Source organism: Triturus cristatus, chromosome 10 (assembly GCF_964204655.1).
Source record: "Triturus cristatus chromosome 10, aTriCri1.1, whole genome shotgun sequence".
Classification (NCBI taxonomy): domain Eukaryota; kingdom Metazoa; phylum Chordata; class Amphibia; order Caudata; family Salamandridae; genus Triturus; species Triturus cristatus.
This window is the reverse complement of record NC_140593.1, coordinates 308488215-308509375: the sequence shown is the minus strand read 5'-3', so window position 1 is coordinate 308509375 and position 21161 is coordinate 308488215. Positions and strand designations below refer to the sequence as shown.

The 21161-nt window shown below is 41.7% G+C and overlaps 1 protein-coding gene across 2 annotated transcripts in view; it reads right to left on the bottom strand.

Moving 5' to 3' along the window:
* The window catches only part of LOC146789357 (peroxisomal carnitine O-octanoyltransferase-like), a 569137-nt gene that overhangs the window by 152372 nt on the left and 395604 nt on the right, over window positions 1-21161 (bottom strand). For both annotated transcript variants that reach the window (XM_085631299.1, XM_085631298.1), the window contains exons 9-12: window positions 19087-19188; window positions 15586-15669; window positions 4130-4237; window positions 737-867 (exon numbers count right to left, since the gene is read on the bottom strand). In XM_085631299.1, the coding sequence (XP_085487425.1) occupies window positions 737-867; window positions 4130-4237; window positions 15586-15669; window positions 19087-19188 (425 nt within the window). The remainder of the gene's footprint in view (window positions 1-736; window positions 868-4129; window positions 4238-15585; window positions 15670-19086; window positions 19189-21161) is intronic.

Below are 21161 nucleotides of genomic sequence, written 5' to 3'. Positions count from 1 at the left end.
CAATGGGTGCAAGACATGAGGGCAGCTCTTCAAAACAACATACTGCAGCCATCCTGGCTCTCGGATGGTTAGTAATAGGGTTCTTTAAAGAGGCTTCAAGAGTCCAGATTAATGCATTACCAAGATGTAAATAATTTAAATGAAAGCGATTTAAAGGATTTGATGTTTTCCCATCGCATCCTTACTCTGGTCTATCTTCCTACTGCTGCCTCAGCTGGTCGGAGGGTAAAGTGCACTGCTCTATCAAACCAGTTAACTTCTTGAATTACAACATGATTTGTTGCAACAAGCAGGGCAAATAACCAGTCCCAAACTCTACATTGTTCTTGATACCTCAGTTCGACTTTCCAGAGCTTAGTGAGCAGGTGCATTGCCTTTCCTTACTTTTCAAATATCTAAAAAGGGCATGTACCTGTAACTTTTCAAGTTATAAACTTCACCCAAGCACTGGTCTGGGCAGACAAGGATGTATAGCCCTGCTGTTCAATATTTCGCCGCATTCTACAAACCGTATGTTTCCAAAGGATCCCGCACACTTCTCTTGCCTCACACAATTTATAAGTCAATGAAAGTCACCCTCTGTGTACCTCTACATACTTCAGGAGGAGTGTTCAAGGAACAACACCAAGGGGCAGACTTTGTTTTACCCAGTGAAGCCAAGAAGCCATCAAATAGAATAAATGATTCATAGTGGTAAAGCTGCGACTTGTGGTATCACCAAACACAAATGTCTTACCGTCCATGAAGCTTGTAGAAGGCCAACTGAAGAGCAAGTTGCACGAACACATCAGGATGCATCTTCTTCGGCTTGACATGTGCTTTGCCAAAAGCTGTGAATGCATAAGTAATCAGCTGCAAGTCCGCTGCCTAGTGATATAAAACGCAAATTACTGGAATCGTATCAATGGCATATCCGAATATTGCTTTTAATCTGGTCGCTCACAATACCATGCAGCTTAACAACATGCAGCTCTGTTGCTTTATGGCTAGTTTTGGCTTCATAAAACTGAAACCAGGAAACACATACATCTGACTTTCGAGGTATTTTCCCTGCTCCCACAGTGCTCAGAAAAAAAGATATAAATACACGTATTACAATGGTAAGCAGCTGAACAGCGACACATCAGCCCATCTGCAAAAGTACACACAAAAAACAACCTACCTTCAGGGCAGGTAAAGATTGGTGACTACACTCTGTCTCTGACTGAGGAAGGCTTTAGAAAAGTGTTTCATTTCAAATTAATAATGTGTCAGAGACCTTCTGGTACCTTCACACAAATAGAAGTCAAGAGATAGGGGTCTGGTAAGGCCAACTGAAAGAATACAACAGCCCGCCGAGGGTACCGCCTAGACGCTCCGGAGAGGTAGGCAGGGTGAGTGATGTTCGCACCAATGCCATGAGCCAGAGTCTACGGCCAATAATATTCTTCAATGGTGGAAGGTGGAAATCTGCAACAATCGTAGCATTATGAGTTCTGGGGTCACAATGCAATCACTAAAGAGATACAGCCATTTCTTCTCATATAATAAAGTAGGTTTTCCAAGTGTATGTCTGCTACGTCTGCAAACAAGCTGACGAAGGTCATTGTAGCTTGAAATGGTGTGATGGACACTTCCCATTTGAGAACTACATAACATATCCCAGAAATGTCTAAGTGGTAATTAAGTTGTCTCAGTGCTAACTTAAGGCAGACGTGAACAAACAATCTGAAGGTGAGAAACTCTCTAGCAATGCACCAAACCCAGTTCCAAGACCGGAAGTGTAAGACAAAATGCATCATTTCATAAACAAACACTACGACTCGCAGAATTCCTTGGGTGCCAGAGACCATTCACTCATTTACCACTTTTAAACTGTCCCTACAGAATCTACTGATGGGTTGAGTGATATATGCAACTGTACATCTTTTTAGGCTGATGATTCGTTCGTTAGCAGCATGTAGGGGAGCAATCACGTTTTCTGTAATTTGCAGCACAGTATTTAATATGAGTATTGATGAGCATCACAGGCCAATGGTGACAGTAGCAACATTTGTACAATGTATAGCAAGCCATAAACTCTCAAACTTCCTTTGTAATAATAGCAATACCACAAAATTCCCACCCCCCTTTACATTTTAACTAAACATTCGAGTTCAACTCTCGACTGCAAATTGCCTGAACACTTACAAATCTCCAAGGTTGTGTTTTGGTGAAATCAAATACATTACTTAAAAGTAAGATGAGCATCAAGGTGTGTGTCTGTGTGTGTTTGTGTGTGTTTTTTGTTTTAAAGTCTACAAACTCAGCAAGGAAATTGTAACAAGGCGAGTGGCAGTACGCTCCAAAGTGTTATTTCAACGCAATGTAGGCACTATAATGTTATTTCATCTGTTGTACACTCCAAAGTGTTATTTCAACTTAATGTAGGCACTATAATGTTATTTCATCTCAATGTTGTACGCTCCAAAGTGTTATTTCAACGCAATGTAGGCACTATAATGTTATTTCATCTCAATGTTGTACGCTCCAAAGTGTTATTTCAACGCAATGTAGGCCCTACAATGTTATTTCATCTCAATGTTGTACGCTCCAAAGTGTTATTTCAACGCAATGTAGGCACTATAATGTTATTTCATCTCAATGTTGTTTGCTCCAAAATGTTATTTCAACGTAATGTAGGCACTACAATGTTATTTCATCTCAATGTTGTACGCTCCAAAGTGTTATTTCAACGTAATGTAAGCACTATAATGTTATTTCATCTCAATGTTGTACGCTCCAAAGTGTTATTTCAACGCAATGTAGGCCCTACAATGTTATTTCATCTCAATGCTGTTCGCTCCAAAGTGTTATTTCAACGTAATGTGGGCACTGTAATGTTATTTCATCTCAATGTTGTACGCCCCAAAGTGTTATTTCAACGCAATGTAGGCCCTACAATGTTATTTCATCTCAATGTTGTACGCTCCAAAGTGTTATTTCAACGCAATGTAGGCACTATAATGTTATTTCATCTCAATGTTGTACGCTTCAAAGTGTTATTTCAACGTAATGTAGGCACTACAATGTTATTTCATCTCAATGTTGTACGCTCCAAAGTGTTATTTCAACGCAATGTAGGCACTATAATGTTATTTCATCTCAATGTTGTACGCTCCAAAGTGTTATTTCAATGCAATGTAGGCCCTACAATGTTATTTCATCTCAATGTTGTACGCTCCAAAGTGTTATTTCAACGCAATGTAGGCACTATAATGTTATTTCATCTCAATGTTGTTTGCTCCAAAATGTTATTTCAACGTAATGTAGGCACTACAATGTTATTTCATCTCAATGTTGTACGCTCCAAAGTGTTATTTCAACGTAATGTAAGCACTATAATGTTATTTCATCTCAATGTTGTACGCTCCAAAGTGTTATTTCAACGCAATGTAGGCCCTACAATGTTATTTCATCTCAATGCAGTTCGCTCCAAAGTGTTATTTCAACGTAATGTGGGCACTATAATGTTATTTCATCTCAATGTTGTACGCCCCAAAGTGTTATTTCAACGCAATGTAGGCCCTACAATGTTATTTCATCTCAATGTTGTACGCTCCAAAGTGTTATTTCAACGCAATGTAGGCACTATAATGTTATTTCATCTCAATGTTGTACGCTTCAAAGTGTTATTTCAACGTAATGTAGGCACTACAATGTTATTTCATCTCAATGTTGTACACTCCAAAGTGTTATTTCAACGCAATGTAGGCACTATAATGTTATTTCATCTCAATGTTGTACGCTCCAAAGTGTTATTTCAACGCAATGTAGGACCTACAATGTTATTTCATCTCAATGCTGTTCGCTCCAAAGTGGTATTTCAACGTAATGTAGGCACTATAATGTTATTTCATCTCAATGTTGTTCGCTCCAAAGTGTTATTTCAACGCGATGTAGGCACTATAATGCTATTTCATCTCAATGTTGTACGCTCCAAATTGTTATTTCAACGCGATGTAGGCCCTATAATGTTATTTCATCTCAATGTTGTTCGCTCCAAAGTGTTATTTCAACGCGATGTAGGCACTATAATGTTATTTCATCTCAATGTTGTACGCTCCAAAGTGTTATTTCATTTGAGTGAACTGGAACACAGACGCATCACCTGCTGTAAGTACTGGTCCTTGGCTTGCTTGATGTCACTGAGAAGCTTCTCATCCAAGGTGAAGACGAGCTCCTCTGGCAGTGGTAGGTCTCGAACTTCAGGTGACCCCTGTGGTAAAAGACGTAAATGTTTGGCATTATCTCCATATGCAGGCAGATGTGAGACATGAACTGTAAATTAACAACATATGGCTTGTGACGTAAATGTGAAGAATAGACTCCTTCAGTATATTTAAAATGCTGCTGCGTGCTACTTGCTAAGCACTTTTGGTTATGGTGTGTTGTAAGTACTGTCGGACAATTTACCTGCCACTGAGTGTTTACTTGTCTTACAGAAACAACGATAATTAGGTAAGCAATTCAAACAATGGGTTCTTTACATAAATGCATATTTTACCCTCTCCTCTAGATATTATCAGCCTCCAGGATTCCTGTTATCTGCTAGTATCTCCGAGTGGAATATCTAAATCCCCTGGAATTGAGAAGGAATGTGCAGACATCGAATTACTGTGTAAACTTCCGCACAGTACTCTCTTTAGAAGTGGGTCTAACACGTCCATTTACAACCTGCAGTGAACAGCTGAAAGCCCGAAAACGGTCCTAGGATGCTTGTTTCCAGTCCGGGGAGGACCTGGCCTGGCAGTTCGGGCTGGACTGTTCCCATTGGGCGCAGGGTCAAGACTAATTTGCATATGACTGGGTCCAAACTGGAATCGCATGGTGAGCAAAAAACACACGATGGATTTAGGCCCAGATCTCTGTACTGGGGTGAATGTATGACATTGTTCTGCATTCTGTCCATCAATTGTTCTTTTTGCAGCTGGTAAATGGGAGCACTGGCTTCCGCAAGAGGCAGAGGTGGTGGGAAGGGCACTTGAAGGGTAGGGGTAGGAAAGGGAAGCAAAGGGCTGGCAGGTGCAGCATTGCATGCTCCCCCTTGCAGGGGAAAACGTTTGCAGAGACCACAGGACAAGGTGGACGCCTCATATAATTTTACTTGGTAGAATTTCCAGTCAGTAAAATCCCGTCCAGTGCGGGCTCTCGAATCATTTTTCGATCTGGGCTCCACCTACGGCTCTGCAACTCACGCTCTGCTATACTACCTTCTGGGTCACAACTGATGTGGGGCATAATCGTGCATACCAGTGTGAAATAAATATAAATGTGCGCCCAAATACATCTGCGCAGGTGGCCCACTTTTCCCTTCACTGTCTGGGCAGTGACTAAACAGCAAGACCCGAGTGCTATCAGGTGCGTTGACCTACGTTAGCCTGTCGCTTCGCTCTTTCTGACCATCTTGCGTCACCTCCTGCACCAACCACTAGCTACCAGCTAACGAATCCCGGCTAGCAGCTACCATCTACTATATTTTGTTTTCACGTCAGGAAGCCTCCAAATCCCAAGCTACAATCTCCAAGCACCTCGAACGCCTCCAAACGCCACCAATCGGTTAAACCATGGTGGAAAAAAGACTCCAAAACATGACTACAGAGCTCCAAAGCTGACCACCCAGCTCCAGAATCGCAGATAAAAGGGAAAATGGCCATCAACGCAACCACCGAAATTATTCTAAAGAAGCTAACTGATGTTCATGACCGGGCCAAGTCTACTTAAACAAACACAGATTCCATGCAATTTGAACTAAGTACTGTAAGGGCGAACATTAGCAATATAACTGACAAATCTCAAATGCAGAAGAAAGAATCAGCATCTTGGAAGACGCCTTCTCCAAAACAGAAAAGGAACTCAAATTACTCCTATCATCCATAAAAACACTCGATAAACAGGTTGCGGAGCAGGAAGATAGGAAGCGCAGGCATCCTGGAAGGCTCTGAGGACTCTGAGATCTCCTGTATTGCAGTCCTGGAGAAATGGCTTCCACAAATTACTGGCATAAATTTCACCAAGGATTTTTAGCTTGAGCGTGCACATGAGTTCCTTCTTTGAAACAAGCCAAGAAATCCACAGTTCGTTAGATCGTCTGCAAACCACTCCGTTTCCAGCACAAGGAACTGATTCTCAAATACATGCACAGCCATAATAACATTGCCTGGAACGGCCATAAAATATACTTTTACCAAGACTACTCCACAGCACCCCTCAAGACACGAAAAGGCTTCCTGGCCCTGTGCCCTCTCTTAAAGAAACTGAACCGCCTATTCTCCTTTGCTGGCCCAGATGCAAAAGACCTCTCTACTGTCCTGGCAGAGCGAGAAGACCACTTCATGGAAGCCCAACAGTCAGGTTCCAATAAATGTAAAATTTAACACTGTGGTATTGATATACGCTAAAGACTCTTGTTCACCCTACCATCACTTATTGAATGTAAGCCTCTGGTCCTTTTGTCTTTATTGGTTCGATTCAACAAACATGCTGATTGATTGTTTATGACCCGTTTACTACCTGCCTACGCTTGTTGAGCTAAATGTTGATTGCTCAGTTACAGACTTTACCCACTTCATTGTCAATTACTCCGTTTATTCTGCTTTACTTAATTATTTAGGAGACACACCAGACATTTTCACCACACATAATCAGGGATGCACTTCCTGCACGCATATAACAGGTGTTTCCGTTAACAGGTGTTTCCGGTAAATTTCCGTTAACTTACTGCTCACCTCCATGCTGTTGAGTGTTCTACCATCTACACCATGGGTACTCACAAACATTTGCCCTGGGGCCACAAAGTAGGTCTGTGGTGTAACCGAGGGCCACACTGATGCCAGCAGAGTGGTGGTAGGGGATCTGGGTGGGTCAGGGTGCGTGTTGTAGGAGGTCTAAAAAAATAAAAATAAACGGGCAAGCATTTATTTGCAATTAATAAATGCTTGCTGGTTTATTTAACTTTGTTTTCTAAATGTTAGTGCTCAGCAACTAAACAGCAGCTTGTGCTGCTGTTCACCAGGGGGGTCGCATATAAAGGTCAAGAGGGCCGCACACGACCCCCGGGCCGTACTTTGAGTATCACTGATCTACACCATCTATATCAGTCCTTTATTCACAGCACAAATGCCCAGTCTTGCTCTCAAGCTTCCAGGTCCTCACATACCTGTACACAAATCTCTGGCCACTTTATTCAGTTTTTTTATCCACAAAACTTACTCTATCATTACTTATGTACTCAGCGATTAGTTAAACATAAGGTTAATCACAATTACTTATAAGTATGTTCTCAATGACCTATTAAATTGATTTGTAAGGATGTTCCTGGATGGAACTGTTCTTTCCATTCACTTTATTACATGTGTGACTAAGCTCATGTACAATACTATTTTCACTTCTGGTTTCTTTATGATTGTAAATCCTCCATTTAATTGGTTTCTAAAAAGCTACAGTTGAACGGTAAAGTGAGATAACATCTTGTTGTCGTCCCCTACTTGTTGTGGGTGGGGGGGCGGGGAGAGTGGAAGGGAGTTTTGGGACCCTCTTGAGGTATTTTTGCTGGCATTTTCTTTCAGTTAGCCTCCTATGTTTTTTTCTGTTTTGTGTTCACATTGTCTTCTTAGTTACTTTTCAATGTTCTAAGGACTGTATAAGTGAGGTAATGTGGCTTGCGTGCATTCGTTTTTCTGTTCTATACAAACCAACTATTCCTTGTCGAAACTGTATGACAACAAACGGTCTCTCAGATTTCCCACTTTGGGTGGATCTTAACATGCTGAACCCCACCAATTGTTGTTGAGCGAATGATGGCTAACGCAACTGTAGTTAAAAACATGAAAATCCTATCACTGAATGTCAAGTGTCTAAATCACCCAGTTAAGCATAACAAAAAGAAAATTACCTTTTTAAACATAAAGCAGATCGTATACTACTGCAGGAAAATAAAATGGATCACAAAGCAGCTACATTGCTTAACAACAAATGGACCAGTGAAGTCATATGCTCACCTGCTATAAGTAAAAAGCAAGGGGTAAAACAATTGTTTCAAAGAATTCTAACCTTACTCTAGTGTCTTGGTCAACTGACGATGCTGGTAGAATAGTATTCACAAAATACAGCCAGAATGGTAAATACATTCACCTCCCCAGCCGCTATGGTCCAAATGCTGACTCTCCCGCCTTCAGGGTCTCTGACTAGCTAGACAAAGCCTTTGCCGTTCATTAGCGGATCGGTAAGGCTATAGAGCTTTTGCAGAAAGGAATTGTTTTACCTTTTTAACTCTTCATTTTAAACTGTACTTAAGGGCTTGTTGGGACGAAATGTACTGAAAAAGGATTGAATCAGCAGTGAAAGTGTTTTTGAATCCTGAAATATAGCGTTTTTGCACAAGTTATACTGTTTGCACTATTGCCAAAAGGAGCTGCGTTCAATGCTCCGGGGGGACAAATAGAAGGGGTCAACTAACGTAATTGTGCATTCTAGCTGCGACGGCAAGCACGCACACCACTCCTCTTCAGGGGCGGATGACGCGGCCGCGCCGCTGGCGCGCCTAAGGCGCGCCTAAGGCTAGCCCGTCTGTGTCCGTCCGTGCCCGACCGGGACCAGGGGCCAGGACCCCTGGACCATTGGCTAAAGAGAAGCTCTTCTACACCTTTGATCAGCTAGTTGCTCACAGACAGAGACTACTCCCCCTTTGTGCTCACTCTATGTCACCAATAAATTATGTCAACAAATGCCCCCATTGCCCTTTTGAACTAGTCTCTCCTTCTAGTTCTATTGACTCTAGCCTAGCATTGACACTGACCTTCAAAATGGCACTTTTGAATTGTCGTTCCCTACCCAAACACGCCACAGAGCTTCACTTACTTCTAGATGAGCTAGAACTTGACGCTCTGCTGCTCACTGAAACATGGCTGTCTGAATCTTCAGATCCCGCAGTAGTGCAAGCCCTGCCCCCGGGTTATCTGATTCAAAGACTAGACCGGAAAATGAACAAGGGGGGGATTAGCCATCATTTATAAGAAAAAATATAACTGTAGTTTGTCAGCTAACAAAATTACTGATTGTGAAAGCTGTTTATTCTCCCTTGGGTGCTCCCTCACGTGCACCTTTACTGGTGTCCTTATATATCGACCCCCTGGATACAGTGGCCATTTTATTAGAGACCTCCCAGAAAATCTATCTAAACTGGTGAGTTCATTTTCGAATTTTACCGTATTAGGAGATTTCAATCTCCACTTCGAAAAGGAATCATCCATGGAGGCTGAAGCCGTAACTGATTGCCTAGGTGCCCTTGCATTGAAACTTAAAGTATCCAGCCCTACTCACACAAAAGGTCACCTTTTGGACCCACTTTTCTCGAATAGCAGGGACATTAAAATAGGAAAGCATACTCCTCTACCATGGTCTGACCATTTTTTCATTCCCTTTACCTGGACTCACCAGGATGGAGTTCAGTCATGAGGTAAGACAAAAATTTGGAGGCAAAATTGGTCCAAACTTGATAATGATCATTGGGCATCGACTCTTGAAAAATCCACACCTCTCTTCGGTCATGATCCCGAAGGAGCCAATAAGAAAGTGATTAGATGGCTGGAATCCTCTCTAGACTCACTAATTCCCCAAAAACTTATGACTATTAAGAGAGACAATCATGGTCTTGAATGGTATAACCCTAAACTTAGGGAGCTGAAACAAACTTGTATTCGCTTGGAAAGAAGCTGGAGAAAGGATTTCTCTGTGATTAAGAAACTGAAATATAGAGAAGCCATCAAGACCTACAAAGCGGAAATTCGGCGAGCTCAAGCAGAATATTATGAGAAGAAGATTCTCTCTGCCTCCAATTTACCCCGGGAAATTTTTAAAATCGTCAAATCCCTTCTCAAGCTGTTCGAGCCTATCACCTTGTCTGCCGGCCCCCTAGGGCGGTGCAATAATTTGGCTCAGTTCTTTAAAAAAAAAAATTGATGATATCTATTCTACCTTCCTGCATCCATCTGGACAAAGAGGTGCTCCCCCTCCACAAAGCCTAGTCCATCTGCCAGGCCTAGGAATAGAGACTATTCCCCCTATGGATTTGAAAATCCTAAAAGTTTATGCTCACCAGCTGAAATCTGGATCCCCCAATGATGTGATTACCCCTGCTCTCATCAACCAGGTTTTTGACTTCATTGGTTCAGCTATTCTTGACCTCATTAACCTTTCATTATCCACTGGGGTCATTCCATCCTTAGGGAAACAGGCTATGGTGAGAGCCCTCCTGAAGAAACCTTCCCTAGACCCGAAAACTTTCGCAAACTATCGGCCCATTTCGCTGCTACCAGGGTTTGCCAAAATATGCGAAAAATATGTTAACACCATCCTCTCTGCATTTCTGGAAGAGAACGATCGCCTGCACCCCTCTCAAACTGGCTTTCGACCGCAGCAGGGCACTGAAACGGCCTTGCTAGCAGTGGTTGAAGAATCAAGCAAAATTCTAGATGTTGGCGGGTCTGTAGCCATCGTGCTACTCGACCTCAGCGCGACCTTTGATACTGTCAACCATGATATACTGATGGAAAGACTCAGAGAGAGCGGAGTTTCAGGAGTGCTACTTAAATGGTTGGAATCCTGGTTTTCGAGAATGACTCCATCTCAGAGAGAATGCCTCTGCGCTGTGGGGTTCCTCAGGGATCTTCCCTAAGCCCCACGCTTTTTAATGTATATATGCGACCTCTGGGTGAATTGGTCAAGCCCTTTGGGGTTAAGATCGTCTCATATGCAGACGATACACAGCTGATTGTGTCCCTCAACCAGCTGGATGAGAAACAGTTTTGTCTGGCCAACTGCCTGAAGAGAATAGCCACCTGGATGGACAACTCCTTCTTAAAGTTAAATGGTGCAAAAACAGAGCTGATGTTCTTAGGGAAATCCACCAATATTAACCCTGGTGTTCTCTGGCCTAAATGCCTGGGTGTTATGCCCACGCCAAAAGATCGCATAAAAAGTCTCGGAGTATGGTTTGATCATAAACTGGATTTCAATGAACAAGCACGAAGAGTGGCAGCTACTTGTTTTGGAATCCTTAAAATGATAAGGAAAATTCTTCCCGTGCTGCGTTTTAGTGCTGGGAAATTGATGGTTCAGGCCCAGATACTATCTAGGCTTGATTATGCAAATGTGCTCTACCTTGGAGCTTCATGCGCCGCCATAAAAAAACTTCAAAAGGTGCAAAACTGTGCGGCCCGTTCTTTATTGCAGGCTCCTTATCGGGCATCGGTGAAGCCCCTGATTGCCTCTCTGCATTGGTTGCCAGTGGCGGAAATAATTTAGTTTAAGGCCCTTTGTATTGCTCACAAGGTGATGTCCTTGAGGGCACCTCCGATCCTAAGAACTATCATCACCCCCTACCTTCCCAAGAGAACATTACGTTCAGAAACTAAACGCTTCGCAATAGTCCCAAGAGTGCACAGAGCCCGGAGCGGGGGTCGGATGACTTCCACCATCTCAGCCAAGAGCTGGAATCAACTTCCAGACAGTATTCGGCTTGAAACCAATCATTCCTCCTTTCGTAAGGCTCTGAAGACCCTGCTGCTCCCTTAATGCTCCTTTATGGGCTCACTGCTTTGTCACTAGCGCTGGGAGGCCTCGTATAGCCATGCGCTCTACAAATACTTATTCATTCATTCATTCATTCAGAGTGATATCCTTAAAAATATACCTGGCGATGAACTGATAGTGGGTGGAGATTTCAATCTCCCCCTTGACTTTGTTCTGTATACGCAATCTAAATCCCCACTCCATCCCTCCAAATCCCACGAAGCTTTAATTAATCCCCGCACCAGATTTGACCTGAAGGATTGGTGGAGATTACAACACCCAGATACCAAGACTATACCCTTTTCTAATTTCCACATTCTTCATACTCGAGAATTGACTATTTACTAATTTCAAGTGTTCACACTCACCTTATTGACCAGCCTGACATATTACTATGTCTAATCTCGGACCACTCTTGTATATCCCTAACAATCACTGGGACTAATCCCAAACTAAAAATTAATATTTGGAGTTTCAATGATGAGTCAATTAAGGACAATGCTGATACTTCACACAACGAGAAGGCAATCCTTAACTATATCAAAAAAATTTCCTCCACTGATTTTCAGATAGATACCTTCTGGGACACATTAAAAACTACCATCAGGGGCTCACTAATAGATGTTCAGGCAAAGTTAAACAAAGCATATAAACTCTGGAAAATGAATTAAAAAATCTGGAACACCTCTACATGTTGAATGTCGATCCCAACACTCTTACTCTTTTAATTAATAAAAATATGAATACAATAAATTACTGAGTGAGAAGGTCGGAGTCTGGATCAACAAGTTCAAAAGTCTAAGACTTTATGAGGTTAACAGAGAAGAAAAAATGTTAGCATTGTACCTGAAACATAAACAGAACCAAAAACATATTAGCTCCATTAAGGATAAACTGAATAATATTCAAACCGATCCCCGAAAGATCTTAGCTGTATTTAAAGAGTGTTATGAATCTTTATACCATGACTCTCACATCTCACCTGAATCTTGCAGATCCTATTTACATAAACTTGATCTCCCTCAACTGTCCCCTGAAGACAGAGAGAAAATTAGCTCTCCAATAAGTGCAGACTAAATATCACTAGTGATTAAATCCCTTAAAGCGAACAAAGCCCCGGGACTGGATGGCTTTATAGCAAACATTTACAAGACGTTTGCTCACACACTACTCCCTACGTTACTTGGCCTCTTTCACCATTTTGCAGCTTCGGGAATGGCTAGTGAAGCTACTATAGTTGTAATCCCCAAAGACGGCAAAGATCTTAATCTGGCAAAACATTACAGGTCAACCTCCCTGATAATTTAGATGCCAAGATATATGCCAAAATCTTATCTAAACACCTAGAGCCTCTCTTCCCTAAATTGATTGGCGGAGCACAGGTGGGCTTTATGAAAGGTAAAATGTCAATTTATAACACACAATTGCTCTGCTATATCCTAGAAAGAGCGAAAACATTGACTTCCGAAAGTGTGGCCATAACACTTGATGCCTAAAAGGCAAACAATAGGGACTCCTGGGTCTTTCTTAAGAAAATGTTAACAAAATTCAACCTCAGAGAAAACTTTATCAATATGGTTATGACCCTCTATTATAATCTGAGCGCTAGAGTGAGATCAGGTGGCCTTCTCTCAGCATCTTTCAAACTAGGGAAGGGCACTAGACAGGGATGCCCTCTCTCCCGCTCCCTCTTCATTCTTACACTAGAACCGCTTCGCCACAATATTAAGAATAGCAGCTCCATATTGGGGGGGGGGGTCACTTTCAAGGATACACCAGTGAAGGAGGCGGCGTACGCAGATGACAATTTGATTATGACAGATAACGCTTGCCTTTCCGCTGAAGCACTCATTAATACGAGTAAAGAGTATGCCCGGGTTGTGAGATACAGTCTTAACAGAGATAAGTTCGAAGTGAAAGGACTAAATAACATCTGCTCCAAAGAAGTTATATGTGAATCTGGCCTGGCATGGCAGACTGGTTATTTGAAATATTTAGGTATAGAATTTGGTGCAGACATAATGGATACCCTCAGCACAATTAGAAGCTAACCCTGCAAAAAGTTCATAATTTTGAAGGCTGGAACCCTGATACATTGTGGGTACACATCGAAACTATAAAAATGATGATCACCCCAACAGTAAATTACCTTATATCCATGTTTCCACTCTCCCTTTCCAATGAATTTGACAGCAGAATAGACTCTTAAACACCTTTATCTGGTAGAATATAAGTCTAAGAGTATAGATCAAAGAAACTCTGCCTCCCTACGTGGAGTAAACCTCACAAATCTCTGGTCATACCAAACAGCTTTTATGGCCAAACAGGGTTCAATGTGGTTTCATCCCTCTCAGAAGTATACTCGTGGCTGGCTTCTATTAAAGAGCACTTCTAAAGGATTATCCCATTATATTACTTTCCACCAAATGTAAAAGCTCTCTCCAAGCTAGGCCAATCTTCTAAGCCACCAAACAGGCCTTGTTGGAATTAAACAACACCCTGGAGGTTCTGATTAAGCACTCTAAAATGGTTTCCTTATGGAACAACACACAATTCAAAATGCAAGGTACTCCAATTGATTGGAAAACATGGTCTTCTAAATGGATTCTCTTATTATTGCAGTTGGGACTGAAAAATTACCCACTCTCTTTTAGAGAATTGCAGATCCAATTGGGGGGTGGGGGCAGTGGGTCTTGGCAGTGGGTCAGCCACATGGAGGAGAAGCGGGGGAGGGGAGAGAGAGCAGGAACATACGGGACAGCGGAAGGAGGGTGGGGGGGTCAAGTAGCACGTGGTCAGGGGGAGCCAGACTGCAGACATGCACTCTTTGAGAGTGCATGTCCAAAAGTAAAACAAACAAAACAAAAAGGACATGCAGGAGAGCGTGGCCAGTGGAATTTCTCTGGCTGCAGACAGGACGCTGTACTAGGCCCATTCTCTGCAGCAGGCACCAATGTTGGAAGCGCCTGGAGCAAGCAGGTGAGACCAGGGTATGCTGACAATTAGAAGCGAGGAAACAAGAGTATTATGAAAGCCAACCAATGGTAAGTAACAGACGGGCCCTAAGCTCGTCTTTAAGCTTTTTTTGTTAGTAATAGAATTTTTAAAGCCTAAAAAGTTTGAGCAAGGCAGTCTGTAATGAACCATCAGTAATGTACTCCGTCATTCATGTACTGACTGTGAGCAAGTGTAAAATTGGGGATGTGGGCCAAGGAGGTACCAGTAGCAAAGTAACCCACAAAATCTCCCCTGCCCATTTCTGATAAAGGATCACTCTGTGGATACTTCTACACTTTTAGTGATGCCAGGGTCCATTTTGCATGTTTACAAATGCTCTATTCACCTTCAGGGTCTCGTGGCACTGGGAAAAAACATTGAGAGGTGTAAACTGACCAAGGAACAGCATGGACACCAAGGGAGGAAGAGCCACATCTTGATAGTTTTGGTAAATTGTAAGTGGTTATCAATTAATTGAATATTTTGGGACAGTGCATTCCAGATATGAGGAGCTAGTAGTGAGGAAAACTTCACATCATAAGTGACATCATGAAAACAAAGGATGCCTAGAAAAATCGAACTTACATAGCGGAGAAATCTGGAGGGAGTATATTAGATAAGTTCTGTGAGATTTTACATTTGGAATCTTCCCAGACAAAATTTGTTGAACTAGGCAGAGAGTTTTGAATTTCACAGGGGTGGGCAGATAGCCAGAGTAATTTATGAAGAACAATAGATGCAGGACAGGGCCGAAAGGAGCATGTGACTATCCGGACTGCCTGGTTAAGTACAGTTTTAAGGTTAGAAAACAGACTTTTATAATGCAAGATAAATAATGTTGCAGTTGTCTAACCGCATCCCTCTAATCGCTGACATACAAAGCTGTCTAAAATCCTGCAAAACTAGAAACATAAGGGTGCAGAAGTTGTAAGAAGACAACACGTGGTTCGCACATCGCTGTAATTGCTATTTCCCATAGATATGATATATGGCACATACCTTCCATTTTCCTTCACTTTTCATGATCTCCTGGTCTGTGTGGTAACACATGATTACCAACACCATGGCATCATAGGGCGCATGCTATAGGAACACACAAATGACAGATGAAGGAGTATAATAACCCAGGGATGCTAATCAATGTAGACAACAACAGAATGTTATAATTTTATGAGGAAATACTCCATTGAATCAGCAAAGATAATTATTCAATGTATCTCTAGCCCTTAGCCTTGACCGAACACAAGCTATCACACTGCTCGTTCTTCATTGATGGTGTTTAGTTGATTCTGATTTCTTGAAAGAAAATCCCTACTTAGTTGATAATGTAACATGAAAGCTAGAACAGTAAAGGGGTCACTGCAAAGGGAAATAGTTTGATTGGTGGGCAATATTGGTCCACAGAATGGCCTAAATAATGAAAGTCCCTAACTGGTGGTACCAGCTGACAAAATACCAACTATTTTATCCTTTGTCCCTGAAACTCCCCCCCATATTTCTTTCCGACTCAGTTTGAGGGACTCTTAATCCCAAAAGTTCACCACACAAGCTGCGCTGCCCTCTAAGGACACCTTTGGTGTACTTTTGCACAGAGGAAACCCTATATTTGTCTTCCTCCATAGTCTAAAGGGAGATAACTTCCCTTGACCATTATACCCTAAGTCCTAAATGGTGGTGGCCATCTCTAAATGTGTAGTGTTGCAGTCATAGGTTATACCTATTGACCCATTGTGTAAATTAGGTCCAGTGATCTCTGGAAAAACGTACCACTGGTATTTTTTTAATTGCTGAAAATGTTCACAAATATTAAGGGATTGTTGTCACAATAATGAACATAAACATTAGAGCATGTACAAGTGGATAAGTGATTGCTGCCATCAAAGCTCCACCTAATGTTACAGTAACCCACAGTTAATCATACTCATTTCTTCCCGCAAATGGTTTGTGCAAAAGAGAGAATGAGAGCTGCTCATAGAAACCATCCTGTGCCAACCTGGCAGGTCTGAATTTCAACTGTAAAAATGGACCTGAAATGACTGGCAGTGGGCAACTACCCAACTGTAAAAGAATGTGAATTAAAGCTGAAGCCCCCCTTTCGGAATGTGGGGCTGAGTGTTGCACATACCCTCAAGAATTATAGGTAATGCATTGGTATAATGCTGCTTTTGTGTATTTTTTTTAATATCATACTTTGGATTTATGCACAGTGTATGCTAGTCCTAGGGGTGTCAGAGCACTTTACAGACAGAAGAAAACGAGCCTTCAAATGTTGGTATCAGGCAGCGTTACATGAGGAAAATAGAAGTGATATTCAGGTTTGTATGGACAAGACACACACAAATGGCCACGTGGCGACTCTGCCAGGTGAGAACATTGCCTCCATATGCCCATGTTTCAATTTATTTTGTTGGATCCCCCTAGATTGCCATTTCGCACTACTCACTAGACTCTGAATAGATTTGTATTGATCAAAAACCTAAGCAAACACAAGGAGATGATGGACGGAGCGCTGAAACTTTTCAGACACTCACCCCCAGTCACAGATCTAGTTTCTTCCACATTTCAGATTCCAGTCTGTTTCCCTTTAGTACCAAGAAGAGTCCTTCATAGATATGGAATGATATGCTCTGTTCCATTACTAAATTTAGGTCATGAGGTGTCCAATTTTAACATTAGTGTAATATCTCCTGAACACAGACAGTGAGGAACTTGATTGTACTGATAGCACTTATAGCACTAAAAACTACAACATTTGTAGTATTGTGTGTTCTCATAATTTTTATACACATTTCCATTAGTCAATTGCACGAAGAAGCATACAACATACATTTTTACAGAAGGATCATGACTCTTCTTGTTCTCAAACAGTAACTGCAGGCAGAGTGATCATAGTGATCACAAAAAGTATATTTTGATGGTAACTTGAGGACACAGTGCCTGTTACATGTTGTTGGTTTGCCTTGTACTGAAGATTATTATGGCTTGGTTCTAGTTTTTAATGTACATATTGCTTGTTTGGCGCAAAAAGAAATGTTGGCAATTCCCATATTTCACAGCAAAGTATAATATTTCAGGAAATGACATTATTCCTGAGAAATATGGATTTTTATTCAAGACTAGACTCTGCTTAATTACGCCATTTTTCATATGAAATACAGGTTTGAACCTAATGGAGGACTGTGCCTCACACTGAATTTCTCACCTCCAGCTAATTTGTTTCCAAGCATGACAGTGCATCTAGATAATAACAGACCTATAACTCTCTAGAGACATCCGCCACTGCTGTTGTTTAATTTGAATTATTTTCATGAAATTAAATAGTGAAAAAGGCTTATCATTCTAACTGAAATCAGGGCCCATTGACAGATGAACTAAGCTTCACCTTCAAAAATCTCATTAGGTAAACAGAAACACTTTTTTTTTAAACAAAGCAAATATGTTGTTACTGATCCCCAGTTTCTTACCTGCATAATGAAACATTTTATCTCCAGTTCCATCAGCCCACTATTTCACATATGTTTTCACTTCAGCCTTCCATTGTTTGAGCTGCGCCTCTAGGGCCGGAGAGGGTTTGGGGAAGGTAAACGTTCTAATTTATCTCTAATTTTAGAGTATTTGGGGAAAGTGGAACATTCACAAAATATTGCAGGTGGCTTATTTATTTTGAGGAAAGGTAAAAAAATAAATATATTTTAAGAAAGGGGTGAAAAGTAGTAATTCTGCATTTGCTGAAAATGTTGTCCTGAGGAACAAAACAAATCTAAAAAAAAATGCTTAACTGCTAATATCACTTATTGTTGCCATCTAGGGGTTCCGGTGACATTAACAAACCACTCAGACGTTCAATGCTCGTTTGCAAAGCCATCCATGAAATGAAATTGGCTGCAAGTTCACAGACCCTCTAATAGAGCATTGGAAAGTATGTGACTTCACTCACGCTCGACTTAGCTACAAGCTGAATGGGCACAGTGAGTGAGGATTTGAAATCTATATTGTATGAAAGCCTGCATGTGGATGCATGAAATAATAAATGCTTTAAAAAAGGCAAAAACTGCAATACTCAATGGATCAGGATAAATCGAGATATTTTTGACTGCCATTGTACAGGATAATGTCTGTTATTTTACATGTTAAAGACCACACTGAATCACATTAGCCCTAAATGCCATGTGATAGGTATCTCAATGCCTACTAAAGCAGAAAATCTTGAATCCTAACAAAACTGGCTGAAAAGGGTCAAGAAAACAATTCAAGAGGTGACAACATAAATAGCAGCTTCAGATCAAAATTGAAGATCATTGTAGAAAAATACAATGTATATTTTTATTTGTATCTACAGGAAAACATTTGATGTCCAGTAATTTGCTAGAAACTTTGGCTCCATACATTGGCAAACGGTATTGAAATCAACTTGCGCTACATGAATTATAACCATGTCAATTAAAATGTGCGATTTATTGAGCCAGAACTGGGTTAAAAACTCAATGCGTAGTCACTTACGTCAGAGTTTGAACCAAATGTCCCATTGGCAAATGCTAAACAATTGTAGGATTTATCGCCCCAACGTACTGTTGGATCACCTGTCAATAAAGCCAAGGATAACTGAAGGAAAAGAATGACACATATTTCAATCGCTTGCATCAAAATTATCAAGTTTTAGACATTTTTGCAACAAAGACAAGCAAGCTTAAAGGTGAATGATAAGAGACATACAACATCTGAACTGCATGACAGTGTCCTAAAGGAACACAAAAACACTTAATAAATCAATGTTGAGGAAGTGTTTTTAATTTTACAGATTCACACTCCCCTAAATTCTAAACATAAAATTACAAATGTACACAATGAAACCCAGACCTATCTTGCTCCACCTGAACAAGAAATATTGTGCTAGTGGGATTCTCACTGTTAAATAATGTAAAGCTAGTCCCTTCCTATGGTGTCTGGCATGTAGATCTGATGTAAAACCACTACCTTTGGTGTTTTTCAACGTTAACAATGTAAAATCCCTTTTGATTGTATTTTCCAGGTTACAACCCAGGTTTAAACCCTTCCAATAGGGGAATTCCAAAGAAGATGACAGCACACTAGGAAGCTCGAGCATGATGCTTTGACCTTGACTGCTTGGCCTGGCCCCATTTAAGACTCCAGGTGGATATGCTGCCCTGGCCTAACATGTTATGCTGGGACGAGGTGCCTGGCTGTTCTGACAGGGCCCAGTCAGCCCACTGAACCGGTTGAGCTCGCATATCCCCGTCAAAGGCAAAGATAATGGCATGAGATAGCATGTCACACGGTGGGCCGGCAAACGGGGGAAAGTCCAGAGGACAAGTGTGCATCACAGCGTTGTAGTTACCAGGTGAGGAGAGCATGCCTGGGGGCCACTGGAGAGTGAGCATGGCCAAAGATCTTAGCTGGGTTTCCTCAGGCAAGGGTTTTGGGTAGGGTCTAGCCTTCATAGAGATTTAGCCAGGTGTGCAGGGAGAAAGAAGACCAGGGAATACACGCCCCCTGTCCTACACACACTTTGAGCCACAAACCTGGTCCTGCCCCCACATGAGTGCCCGGCATACCATTTAAGAGGCACCGAGGGAGAGGGTGGGATTGAGACACTGTAGTCCTCACTGGGGGTGGTGGACATTGGGGGCAGTGAGAGCCATTCCTGTATAATGCATATGATGTTAGCGTATAGTGCCAGCAATATAGGGGGGATGCAAGGACAAAGGTGAGGGGACTTGATTTAAGATAACCTAACATTGGCGGAGTAGCTGTCCCTCTGGATATTAAGGGGGCTCGGTTACAGTTCTGGCCTTCACTTGGCACCCCATGTTGCCTTTGGATGTGTCCTTCTGAGGATTCGAGGAAGTGCTTCACCCAACCATGAACCTCAGCAGTAAATCAGCAAACTCAAGGGCCCTCAATGGTGCCACTACCACTTTGATTATGGTTTTAACTGCTGGGCTGCATTGCTCCCAGATCCTGTCTTGACATATTCACATCAGTGAAGTCGAAAAACATAGGGTTCATAGAGACCTATCTTCAAAATGGTCCTGCAATGAACTTCGCCAAGACAATGGCTGAAATGGCGGCCAACATTCCTCCAGCACTCCCAAAATCCGACCTAGAAGACTGCCTTGAAGTATTCCAGTTAAACTTTTAAACTTAAAAAATCGCTATTCAGTGAAATGGCCTACCAGCACGCAGAGCTCCATCAATATATCAAAGATCTTCACAGCAATCTTTAAACACTTCATCAGCAGACAACCAAAGTGAAAAATCGTCTGAAATCTATGAGCCAAATAAGGCACTCCTCAATAGCGATGCTTGAGTCGCAGACCCAGTATCTCAGAGAAAAATACCAGGACTTGGAGATTAGAAAGAACATCTGGGTACATGGCCTTAAGGATGAAGCAGAAGGAGAAGGCACCTATCTGTTCCTCTTGAACCTATTAAGGGAAATCCTCCCTGCTGACCAGAGCACTTTAATAGAAATAGTTAGGGCGTGTAGTGGAGATGCGCTCTAAGGAAATGGAGGCCAAACCCAGAGATAGTGAAGTCAAAATGATACATCACAT